At 39.5% G+C, this 13,697-nt stretch overlaps 1 protein-coding gene across 1 annotated transcript in view; it reads right to left on the reverse strand.

The window, feature by feature from the left end:
- Positions 1-13,697, reverse strand: part of SHQ1 (SHQ1, H/ACA ribonucleoprotein assembly factor) — a 101,482-nt gene that overhangs the window by 29,770 nt on the left and 58,015 nt on the right. The window contains exon 10 of the mRNA XM_043587938.1: positions 12,760-12,880. Within this exon, the coding sequence (XP_043443873.1) occupies positions 12,760-12,880 (121 nt within the window). The remainder of the gene's footprint in view (positions 1-12,759; positions 12,881-13,697) is intronic.

Below are 13,697 nucleotides of genomic sequence, written 5' to 3' on the forward strand. Positions count from 1 at the left end.
TGTTACACAGTCCTACAAAGAAGATGGGAACATGCTTATAGCTCTTGTTTAAAATCAAAACCAAAATTTTCTCTTACAAACCTGGAGCAAGACTGGATTTTTCTGATAAAAAGGTAAGATAAACCCAGTATTTACTTTCTGAACATTTTAGATTTGCAATTTTACCTGAAATCATGGATTATAATAAAGCCTCTGAAACCTAAGTATGTGTAGTGCTGCTGTGTTGAGAATACAAGCATTGCAACTTCTTGAGTTTTTAAAGCTTGCTTTTTATAATTAATCCAGTATTTAATAGAGTGGAGAGCCTTTGCCAATTATTTTATTCACAAAGCTTTAGCCTACACCGCTCATAAGTAAAACCCTTTTAACTGCTGTGTCCATTTAAAACAAGAATATAGGACATTTGCTGACAACTGTAATTTTTAACATCAAGTTCAAAATGAAGGCAATTTCTCCCAATAAGAACTAAACCCTTGTTTTCCTGAAGTGTTAGGGGGCTCTAAGGACAGCAATAACATCTAACTTGGCTGGTAAGCTTACTTGGAATAGCACAAAGGTACCTAATACTACATGTGCAAAGGTGTTTTATTCTTTGCTCAAAAAACTAACTCTGGGTTCTAGTAAGGCATCAAAAAATAACATTCCCCCAAAACAACTCTGGGTATGTAGGTGACCTGAGGTTGTAGGGCAAGAATGAGTCTGGAGAAAGCAAGATGGTCAGAACAGACATCACTTTTCACTCTTGTCATTTAAAGCACACCACATTATAAATCTGTGAGGTAATATATCCACCACAACACTAACAAAAATTTAACTAAACGAAAGGCAAAAGTACTATAATAGACATATTTTCTATTGCTTGATGTGTTCTTGTAAGACTAAGAACATGCACACAGTTGACCCCTAATGGTGGTCTCTTTTCTGCTATGTGGTTTCCTAAAATTAATAAAACAGTGACTCAAATGCAAGTTAATATTTGAGAGAGCTCAAACAAGCATTGATTATCTAATTATTCCATTTATTTCATTCCACTCAGGGCATAAGGGATTCCATTTTTCATGCCTTTATCTATGTAGTTGAGCCTTGAGTGTAGACCACCACACTTTTAACTTTATTTACTTGTGTAATATCCTGTTATACTTGATGAAAGTAAGATGTATATCTGGGGGAAAAACAAAATACATGCTCACCAAAAAGTATGAAATAGAAAAGGTGCCCATGAATCCACAAACCAAAGATGATTTTTTATGAACATGAATGAGCTTCCTTCCAGGATTTTTGCCCTGTGAATATGTGTTTAATGTGATTGCAACACTTCAGCATATACAGCTTCCTATACACTGTTTTTGCCATTTAGCTTTCCAGTTATGATTTTTCATGGCAGTACAGTATCCTTAACCCTCCCAGACAGTGTGCTCCTTGCTGCAGAAATTTTGACCTTGATCTTATCTACAGCACAGAGTTCAATGCCAGCCATAGCAGGTGCTCAATAAATTTCAGGTTCAATTACACTGTAAACTCATTTAAAACAAATGAGCCACAGAAAACAGAAATATTTATCATTATAAATAATCATATTTAACAATTAAATAATTGATAATTATAAAGAATAAGGTATTAATAATTAATAAAGACATACATATTTCAGATAGATGTGGTGTAATCTACAAAACTTTTCACAGGTTATCTCCCGACGGGAAACAGGATTAAATCGAATGGCTATACCTGATATCCCTCAGTCACACCACAGATCGCTCAGTATGTCTCCTGGCCATGTGCATAATTTGGGGATGACAGTCTGGGGAACATCCTGGAAGTGATGGCTGGAATCTCTTCTTCCTTCCCAACCACCGTACACACACTCTGTCTCCAGACTTGGGGAGGGACAGCAGGTGGGTACAGATCCTAAGATGGTCAGTTCTTGAGCCTGACTCCTTGGGAAAGGTACATGGCATTCCCAACACCACACTCTGAGCCAATTCTGCACAACAATAAATAGATGGCATGCAGGAGATCTAAACATCCATCTACCTGATAATCCAAACACCCATACACTATTCTCTGGCTCTCTCTTATATACCTCCAACTCATTCTGACTTCCTCATACGTAAGTAAACAAGCAGGAAGTTATAGGTTTCCTTTGTCATTTATCCCAATACATACCACCTCTATAAAAGCAGGCATCCTTGTTTTATGCTAGGATATGAAGAGCAGGACACACACTACAGGTCCTACAAGAGGTAGGTTCAGTATCATGTAAAAAGAAGGTAAAGCTGCTTCTTTTCATTGAAGCTTTTAACTGAATTAGAAAAGATATTTTCAGTTCAATGAGCATTCACTGAGCGTCATTAATAAGCAACACGCATTTGACTAAGGTGCTGGGGTACCAAGTTGAGCAACACCTTTGACCCTGAGAACATTCACAGTCCAGGTTTCTCTGGACCCATTCTCTTCGAGTCAGTAATTAACAATAAATCACAAAATCATTCCTCACAGAATCCTACATGTCTTCAACTTAGTTCAAGCAACTGGAAGAGACCAACTTGAGTCCCTGAACCTGAACTCCAATGGCTCAGGCAAGACGACCCTCCCCTGTCATCACTCAGAATAAACATATGTGATTCTCTTTGGAAATGAAGATGGTCGTTGCTCCAAACTTCTGATCAAGTATCCTATCACTAAAAATATGTTTGGTATTCACAAAACATGACATTTTGCTAGAAATCCATTAATGACCTTGATTTCTTTCTTTTAAAATAAACAGAAGGGGTGCCTGGGTGGCTCAGTCAGTTAAGTGTCCGACTTTGGCCCAGGTCATGATCTCACCATTTGTGAGTTTGAGTCTGGTGTTGGGCTCTGTGCTGGCAGCTCAGAGCATGGAGCCTACTTCGGATTCTGTGTCTTCCTCTCTCTCTCAAGAATAAATAAACATTTAAAAGTAAACAGATATGCCTATTCTAGTCTTCCTCCACTCCAAAAAGACTGTTCAATGTGCTCCATGGGGTAAATACACTTCCCTTTGGAGGCCATTGCTATAAAAAATTTGGAGAATAAATGTATAAATCAAAATCACAATTTACAACATTATAAAACTGTCCAAAGGAGGTAAGACAAACATAAAATAAAAACAGAAAACATGATCTACTTTAGGAAAGTACCAATTAATCATTTTAAGTTTAAGAAAAGCACAGAGCCTCTACAAGGAAAAGACAATACAAACGTATAACAGCTAACATTTTCTTTAGTTTAAACCTTTCAAAAAGCCACACTAAGTGAAAACATTTAAAAATGAATCAGAAATTTGTTGATATCCACCCACTGAAAATACAATCTGTCAAATTATTTCAATGTTCCGCTAATATCTTTTTTTTTTTAGATAAAAACTACTTCCCAGAAAGCTGTTTAAATTGAGAATAGTAAGCGAATCATCACTGATAAAATTATGTAAGATAAATAGCATGTATCACTCAAAATGTGGAACTCTACTTCAAGCAGGCCCGTTCCCCACATCGTTCCCCACCCCAGTCCCGACAATATGCTCTGTAGCTCTATTTATTATTTTCCCAGCTTGTATTTATTCAGAAAAGTAGACAGAGCAGGAAATGGGACAAGTCAAATGATCACAATCAATCTCATCACCTTCACAACATGCTGTGAATGTAATTAATCCTCTATTTATTTAGGGGACTTCACACCCCTTACATTAAGGCAGCAACTCCCTGCTGCCTTGGGTTGAGATAATTATGTTATAACAAGGATTGGGTTTCAATCATAATAGGCAGAAGAAAAAGAAAATTGTACTTGAAGTTGACAGTTTTTTTAAAAAGGTTTCGTGTGACTCCATTCAAAGGACGCTCTTGACAAAGCTCTCCTTAAACAGAGCACTTTCCAAGTGCGATAACCACACGTACGCCACATTAATCAACGTAAGCCTCTTCTCGGAATGAGATGTGAAGACAATCCGAGCACTGTGACAATTCTACATCAAGTAGAGAATACTGGTTTACAAAACCGGACTAAATCAAGCCCACCCCGAACTCACTTGATCCTGTGAGCATCCTCGGAGAATCCTCCAAAGACCTCTGATGGGTGAACAAGCCTCAGAACAAGGAGGTGAGGGAAAATGCCAATTTGTTCAAACAGTCGCTAATTACACACTATAAAAAGCCCTGACTCCAGCAAGCCAAAACCAAGGATTTGAGAAGTCTGGCCAAGTACCCAAGACCAAAAACAAGAACAGACACAAACCTAAAACAGCCACCCAGTCACAGCTCTAAAATGGGCCTGATGTACACAAGCCCCCATGTACCATAAACATGGGGGCATTTTCCAGTTCAGAAGCCACCTATTTCACCTCTGGGACTTCTCATCCACTTTTTACAAGAACTCACAGGCACACTTTCACCTCTAATCTCTACCTTAAGAAAGTTAACATGAAAATATGAAGTCTTGCCCACTATATCTTTGCAAACTTCTAATGTTTATTCATAGATCATAATAATGATGCCTGCAGCACATGTAGAAGTAAAAATAATAAACGACTTATGTAATTCCAAATATCTAAACATTATCAAAATATGCTAATACTGTTTTCAAGGTCTGGAATCCTGATGGTTGGAGTATTTGTATATATCAGCTATCTTAGTATCTCAGTAACACTTTACTACCTTTCAATAGCATTTAAGCTCTTGAAGAATCAAAATGTGCAAGAAACTGAACATTACTGATTCTTGAGTTCCAGTTCTTAGTAAAAACAAAACAAAACATGGTATTTTGGGATAGGAAAAACCATTGGGTAAAAATTAGGAAAAACCTAAATAAACTATGGACTGCAGTTTATAATAATGTATCAATAATGGTTCATTATTGATATAAGACGTTAATCATAGGAGAACAGAGCGTAGGTTATCTGGGAACTCTGTATCATGTTCACAAACTTTCTAGAAATATAAAACTGTACCAAAATAAAAAGTTTACCTTTAAGAAAAAGTAGGGTAAAAATTACAAATAAGGAGGTTCGCCTGGCTGGCTCAGTCCGTTAATTAAGCATCCAACTTCAGCTCAGGTCATGATCTCGCAGTTTGTGAGCTTGAGCCCCGTGTCGGGCTCTGTGATGACAGCTAAGAGCCTGTAGCCTGCTTCGGATTCTGTGTCTCCCGCTCTCTCTGCCTCCACCCCACCCCCTGACTCACTCTCTGTCTCTCTCTCCTTCAAAAAGAAATAAACATTAAAAAAAATTTACAAGCAAGAAAAACATAATAAGCAAAACAACTACAATAAAAAAAAGCCACAAAACTTTAACATTCAGGTACAGAATTCTTTTGCTAGTTTTCTCAATACACATAGTTGCAGAGAGCATTGGTATCTATACAAAGAGTTATTTTAGTCTGAAATCTGTAGGAACATTCATAATCCTATGATTTATTGGCACATTTCTTGTAAGAGAAGTCTAATGAAGAGCTACAGTCCCCAGTGGGCACTGCTGAACTACTGGTGATAAGGTAAAGAACCATTAAGTAAATCCTTTCCATATGAAACCCCACAGAAGGCATACAAGTGAATGAATATTGGCATGCACTAATCTTTTCTTATAGAGATAAAACTCACTCCCATCCAGGATGAATTTGTGGATTTAATTAAAAATAAACAGTAAAACCAAAGAGCAACTTGACATGCCAGAATAAGCACCTTACCAAGAATGATTTCAATTCAAGAGAGGTTTAACTTGCTTGAAATTATGCACAATTGTTTCTTGAAATTTCTATATGCTAATCATTAGCAGCTCATGTAACACTTAACATTTTACTATTTATCACAGAAGTAACTTCCCATACAAAAGTAAAACCACCTACAGTGTCTGATTATTATGTGGTATGCCTGAATTTAACAGACCCCTGAAATCACCTTCAGCACTGTACCTTTATTATGACTATCGGTGACATGGGTGACAGTAAAGTGTTAGGGTTCTTCCTCAGCTATGGCTCAGAACTGCATCATGGAATTACAGCAGTGTCTCTTAAGGTGTCTGCATGTCCCACATGCATCCCTCTCCAAAATGCCACTAGTGACAAAGTGGGCCCCAGTGTCATGCATGTACCGCCTTACAGAGCATCCCTACCCCATGCCCACTGTGACCAAGGCAATTAGACCAGGAAGACACTGACTCGTGGTTGGGCCCACCATTCCTCCTCCCTTGGAATTACAAGCAAGGGACTCGCAGTTTACTGAAACTAGGTACACATGAACTCAGCTGCGGAAACAGCCATTCTCGCCCATGTGCATCAAAAGAGAAGGGTGGCAGCGACCTCCATTAGGAAGCAACACGAGAGACCACATGTCACCAGAGAGTAAGCTGACTGCTGTTACTTCTTCATCACTTGAGCTCATGAAGTCCAGCTGTACTCCCTGCACCTGGGTTCCAGAAGATAACCTAGAGCCTCCTAACAAAGTTGCTATGTTTACTATAAAAGTCTGAGTGGGTTTCTCTTGTGTAACCAAATGGGAGAAATAAGGATTTCAAATGTGGTTCTATTACCAAAACACCACGACCCCAAGCTAACTGTGAACTCTCTTATTCAGTAATAAAGAGATACTACGAGGACAGATAAAACTGATCTAAATGCGAAAAAGCCTTACATCCGTTCTCACCCTTCCAACACACCATAGCTACAACCAGGAAATCTGTTCATCATGTTACTTACATGTTTTACTCATCTACTCCTCTGCATGATGTTATTTTCCCAGCTTGGAACGGATCCATTCCTGATTATTATTATATTCATATGTGTAATAGTACTATGCAACTAGATACCGTTTTTTATGTTTTGCTATTTAGATCCCTTCTTTGTCCAAACTCCCTTCCCTATATATTTTCCAGCTGTGATCCAAATGTTCCTGACTACTTCCTCACAGATATTCCTTAGAGACCTCAAATCAACATGTTCCCTCCCTCTCTCTTCCTTTCCAACCTACACCCTCTCTCCACTATTATTTAATTTCAGCAAATACACTTCAAATGGCCCAGTTAACTGGCCAAGTCAAAGTCTGGATCTTCTCTTTGATGCTTCCGCTTCTCCCTCTCCCCTCACATCCCATCATTACTAAGTCCTGGCTCATCCACCTCTCAAATATGACCACCAGTCTCCTTCCCTGCTCACTCCCCTGGCTTAGTCCACACCTTTTGCCAGCATCACCCACATCCTGATGAGGACTTCAGTCTTAAGTCTGAGCTCTGCCCCACTCAGTTCATTCCCTGGAAGGGGACCTGATGGCTCTTCCCAGAATCTGAATCTCATCACATCACTCACCCAGACACTGTATGGCTTAACCTCTTCAGTCACCCCGTACTCTCCCAGGACAAAGTCCAAGCATCTTCAAGTGGCCAAGGCTCCACATGAACTCCTTGGCCTTATTTCTTCCCTCTCATGCCTATACTGTGACCCATCCATACTGAGCTTTTGAGCTCTCTAAAAGAATCATATTCTTCTGTCCCTACCGTCTGAAATACTTTTTGCCCCAGCTTCCCCGGCTGCATCTGACCAACTCTTACTCGTCTTTCAGCTCTCAGCTTCAACTGTTCCTTCCAGAAGCTGTTTCCTCTATTCCAAGGCTAAACATGTGGCTTCCTAAGTGCTTCCACAGCATCCATGCTTCCCCACTACAGCCGCTATCAGGCTACAGCACTGTGTTCCCCTTACATCTGTACTCCCCACTACAAGATCAGCTTTAAGATGGTGTGCCTCTCGTTCATCACAGTATCCCCATCGCCCACCTCAGGACCTAGCATATAGTAAGGCTCAACAATTAGTGGCTGAAAAAATAAGTAATTCCACTTTTACACTCAATGTTAACGTTCTACCTTGGCATTTGAGTTACCCCCATGCCCATGACTTTTGACAGGTGAACCAAGAACAAGAGAGAGCCAAAAGGAAGAGATCTGTGCTATTCTCAGGAGCATAACCTATCCCCTACCAAAGCACATACACAGAGGAAGCATGTGAAACAGTATAAAGCAATGATGAGGTCCTAAGTTTTCTAGAATTTTAAGATTTCAGGGCTGAAATGGCTTATGTTCATTTACAACTGAGGAAACTGAGGTCCAGGATTTATCAAATAAGATACAATGATTCAGTGGTAGAACAGTTTCCCTCTAAAAACTTTCCATATTAGTGTCCAAAGGGCCACAAAGTAAGATCTGGTGGGCAAAGGATGCTAAAAAGAAGTGAAAAATAAATGCACCAAGTGTATAAAGCAGAATAAACTATCAGTTCAACGCAAAGTGGTTCATTTCCTCCAAGACGTTTTTGTTCTTTTCTCTATAACCAACTACCTTAAAAAAACTATATTAGAAAAAGTATGATTTAAGACCTTCATGACTAGCTCAAACTGAGACTGAAAGACACCCAAGATTTTAGATCTTAATTTCAGTTTTTTAAAAAGAAGCAACCAAAATTTCTCCACGTAGCAACAACAAAATAATACCCTACTTGACCCCCTGTATTTCAAAATACACCACGCATTAAAACCATGCACTATCACATTTTCTTCAGTGGGTGCATACTCCTTTTACAATGAGAAACAAATTGTTTAAAAAACATACTATGCTAGGGATATTATGTGGTAAAGGAAAATTACTCATAGGGTACTATTATAAAGAGAAAACAAGTTACAAAATGACATGTGCACTATTACTTCCAATGGTTTAAAAATGCACTGGAAAATAGAGGAAATACTAAAATACTAACATTGGCTGCATGAGATAAACTGACGAAAGTGACTTGCTCAAGTATTGCCACCAATGAAAAGAAAGAACTGGCACATACACTACAGCTCATGCTTTTCTAGCCACGTTTATATAAAAGGGTGTAAACTCTCAGAGGGTCAGAACAATCCCTGCTACTGCTAAGGAAGCCCACCAGGAAAGAAATCAAGGAAGGGCAAAATCCACTGAATGTAGCTGGAAATGTCAATTAAAATAAGTAAGAGCCAATGCATAGTTTTTAGAGTGCTACGCTTTTTTCTTTTTTTTTTTTTAAACAATGAAAAATGCTCATGTAACTGGCTGTACTGAGTACCATTCAATTCAACAAAAACCTACTGTGCTCCCAAGGACTTTGACAGGCCCAGAGAGATGCTCATTCACATGGACTTTAAAATTGTAGAAGGGGAAAGAGATAAGGACTACAATTACTACAAAATGAGGCAGGCGTGAAATATGCCTACATGATCTTAAACCAAAAGCTATGGGAACATCCAGGCGGAAGATGAGTGAGTCATTAACTCCTCTTCCAATAGAAAAAGCTCTCTAAATGGAGAACTTGTGTCTTCTGGCATTTTCCCCCACATGCCATGGGTAAAGACAAACTGGTTATCTAGGAGGCATGGCTGGGAAAATATGAAATCCAGATCCAGAAACTCTGACACTATCACACACCTATCTCAGAGATGCTACATGACTTCAAGCAAATCACTTCCTCATGCTGCCACCCAGGGAGCATTTGCTGCAGTGACCACCATTCTCAAAACTTCCAATGACACTTACGATGAAGGATGGCAGGGGGTGTTCCTTTTCAGAAAAATAATTTGCAGACTTTAACCCAGAATAAGAATATAGGACCTTCAGTTTTGAAAATCTGCAAATATGCGCTACAAGACACAGGCATCACAAGGAAAAAGAACTACACAGTATAAAGCAAAATGCAGGATAACTGTTATCCTAACTTCATTAATTGAATATAAGAATGACTTCGCAACCCAATTCCAACAAGTTTTTGCCAAAGTGAATGTCAGACTATAAAAATGAAATGCTGTTCTTTGTGTTCATTAGAATTTAGCACTTGTCTGATATTGTAGATAAAATTTCAGTCTTTATAATCAAAATCATTGAATAGAAATTAAAGAAAATACAGAACTATTTTAAAACATAAAAATAGGGTGCAAGATCTCACTGATAAACCCTATGGGAAAGAAATAAACCAGAAGATGAATGGTGAGGAAGAAATTAGTTATGGAAATCATGAACATTCACTATAGTATAAATGATTTAGAGCCAAGACAGTTCAGGGTAAAGATGACCATGGAACCTCAATTATGTTACGCTTGAAAAATTAAGGATTAAATCAGAAAACTGAATAAAAATCAGGTAAATGAACAAATGTATTATTTCAAGAGAAAGAAAAAAATAGCCAGATTCAACTAGAGTTAAAATGTAACACACAAAGTGAAACCAATACAGCCTGTTTAGGGAAAGGAAAGTTATGGTCAAATTGGTCAAGTCCAAAAAATTTTTCTAGGGTGCCTGGGTGGCTCAGTTGGTTCAACATCAGACTTCGGCTCAGGTCACAATCTCACGATCCGTGAGTTCGAGCACTGCATTGGGCTCTGTGCTGACCACCCAGAGCCTGGAGTCTGCTTCGGATTCTGTGTCTCCCTCTGTCTTTGCCCCTCCCCCATTCACACTCTATCTCTCAAATAATAAATAAATAATAATAAAAAAATTCTTTTCCAAAGTAATCTGAAGAGGGGCACCTGGGTGGCTCAGTCAATTAGCATCAGACTCTTGATTTTGGCTCAGTTCATGATCTCAAGGTTCATGGGTTCAAGCCCCGCGTCGGGCTCCGTGCTGTCAGTTCAGGGCCTGCTTAGGATTCTCTGTCTGCTTGGCTGTCTCTCCCCCCCTCTCTCAAAATAAATAAACATTAAAAAAAAAAAAAAGTAATTTGAAGACTCCTGCTGGTATCCCTCTCCTGTCTCATTTCCCAATCCATTATCTCTTTGAAAAAATTAGTATTATCATAACAATTATTAGGAAGATAAGAATTTCATTTAATTTCCTGCAACTTAAAACCAAGGGAAAAAGGATTTTTTAAGCGCAAGGAGGTGTGGTAATCCCCACATGCACACAGGGGCACACGCCCTTCTACTTTAATGGAACACAATCTTTTCTCTAGTTAATGAGGAATGCCATAGAGAAAGGAGGCACTCCTAGAAATGGGATCCTCACAACAAACCTCAGTGCTCACTGCATGTTTATAAAATCCTCACCCTGGGGCGCCTGGGTGGCGCAGTCGGTTAAGCGTCCGACTTCAGCCAGGTCACGATCCCACGGTCCGTGAGTTCGAGCCCCGCGTCAGGCTCTGGGCTGATGGCTCAGAGCCTGGAGCCTGTTTCCGATTCTGTGTCTCCCTCTCTCTCTGCCCCTCCCCCGTTCATGCTCTGTCTCTCTCTGTCCCAAAAATAAATAAACGTTGAAAAAAAAAAAAAATTTTTTTTAAAAAAAATCCTCACCCTGAAGGGAACAAGAAAAATCTAAACCCACACAAATAGACTATTTCAATTTAATTTTATTATGAAAACAACAGGAAATGGCAGCAGGGTACCTGACAAGCTCAATTAGCAGGAGGATCAAACGGGAGTGATGACACGCCATGATGACCTCAGGGGTCAAAGATGCAATTCTCCATCTGGAGCCACTGAGATTTCCACCACAGACCCCACACCACCTGCTGTATGGTATTAGGCGTTATGCTGAGCAGACCGTCAGCTTTTCCCGACCACAGGTATGGCCACAAGGTTTTCTCATCTCACTCGGCATTAGGGCTGCTTCCCCGTGAACAGAGGCCAAAAGTGAATTCTATATAATGGCTCACTCAAAACAGGCATTAAAGGCATGCTAAAGCACTCATTTACCATCACAGCAACAGTACAACTAGAGTGGCTGTTTTTCTTCTAAGTCACGAGTGATACTGTGCCACCATTCCCCATAACCCGTAAGAAGCGTTCTCATCAACAGCTCTGTATGCTCTCAGTTAATCGTCTCCTGCTACTGAAATGGTTAATTTGCATACGTCTGTTGAACCTCTTCACAAGAGAAAAGTTCAGTTTTTAAGTTTATTTTTATTTAAGACAGAGACAGGAAGCAAGTAGGGCAGGGGCAGTGAGAGACAGGAAACAGAGGATCCAAAGTAGGCTCTGCACTGACAGCAGTGAGCCAGATGCAGGGCTCAAACTCATGAACCGTGAGATCATGACCTGAGCCGAAGTCAAGAGTTGGATGCCTAACCAAATGAGCCACCCAGGCACCCTAAAAGCTCACCTCCTTTTAAACTTAATAAACTTATTAAACTCTCTCTCTGAGGGAGGAAATGGTAAACGCTTTTTTAAAATCTTACATACCACATGCAAGGAGCCTATTTGTGACAGTTCAGACCCGTAGATACCTGTGTTACCAAGAATCATCACATGAAGCATTGAAGGTTGTACTTTTTATACTCTGTGTAACAGATTCTGTAAGCCAGTGGTTCGCCAATGAGTGCACAACTCTCACCAGGATGACGGCTGATTAGGCTGGTGCCTTAATGGAGTTTGCACAAGGTGCCCCCACATGCATACACACACACTCACAGCCCACTGTGAGTACACCAAAGACACAAGTCTGGACACCCACGTATGAAATCTTGAGATTTCATATTGGACAGTCAATAGCATAGCCACAACCAATCAGAACTGTCTGTTCTCACATCTACTTTCTAGGCTATAACCATGTTTTCCAGTAAAATTTTTACCATCTGTACCTTTCCCAATGCCAATTCGCCAAGCTTCCCATGTTGATCTAGTCACTTTTTAAGGCATTTGGTATCTAGATGGGGTATTCTTTTTCATTACAACTTGTCTCACAGGCTATTTCATTTTCTTCCTCCTGGGTCAGGAGGTATTCCAGAAATGGGGGCATGTAAAATTCGTAAGTAACTCAAAACTTACTTGGCTTTCTGAATCCACACACAGTAGTCTGAGATGTAGAGATCATTCAGAATGTAAGCTGGGTCATTTTCCTGAAAAATTTTGTGAACATCCAGTAGACATTTTAAAACTGCACTTTTACCTAAAGGAAATTTTTAAAAAATCAAGTCATTCATAAGAAAAAAACATTTGATTATCTTAAACTGAGAAAATCAGATACTGCAAGGTAACATACATATATCAGTTAAGAAACTTAACCATGTTTCTAGAATATTTTTAACACTCCTTTATTGCATAAAATCTTATCAGTACTACAAAGCCCAAAGCTCTTTATTTCCTTCATTAAGAATTATGGGTAGGAGCACCTGGGGGGTGCTCAGCTCAGTTGGTCGAGCATCCAACTTGGGCTCAGGTCATGATCTTACGGTTTGTGAGTTCAAGGTCCACATGGGGCTCTGTGCGGACAGTGTAGATCCTGCTTAGGATTCTCCCTCTCCCTCTCTCCTGAAAAGTAGGTGCTCTTTCAAGGTGCATGCTACAAACTGAGAAAGAGGGATTAAGAGCCCCACATCAGGCTCTGTGCTGACAGCTCAGAGCCTGGAGCCTGCTTAGGATTCTGTGTCTCCCTCTCTCTGCCCATCCTCCTCTCAATCTGTCTCTCCCCCCGCCCTCTCTCTCTCTGTCTTTTTCTCTCAAAAATAAACAAACATTAAAAAAAAGAATTATGAGTAATTCTTATGCTCTATTTCTATAGCAGATTAACTGTGGTTACCATAAAAACACTATGAAATACAACTAGGTACAAGGAAAGTTCTCCAAACGAAATGAATATTTAAATGCACCATAGTTTTAATTATAAAATGTTCTTCCAATTCAAGCTTTCAAAACACCATGAAAAATTATATTCTGGTTTTTAAGCCTCTTTATTTCTTATGTCAACATTTTTTGTCAAGGAGTTA

The sequence above is a fragment of the Prionailurus bengalensis genome, chromosome A2 (assembly GCF_016509475.1).
Source record: "Prionailurus bengalensis isolate Pbe53 chromosome A2, Fcat_Pben_1.1_paternal_pri, whole genome shotgun sequence".
Lineage (NCBI taxonomy): Eukaryota > Metazoa > Chordata > Mammalia > Carnivora > Felidae > Prionailurus > Prionailurus bengalensis.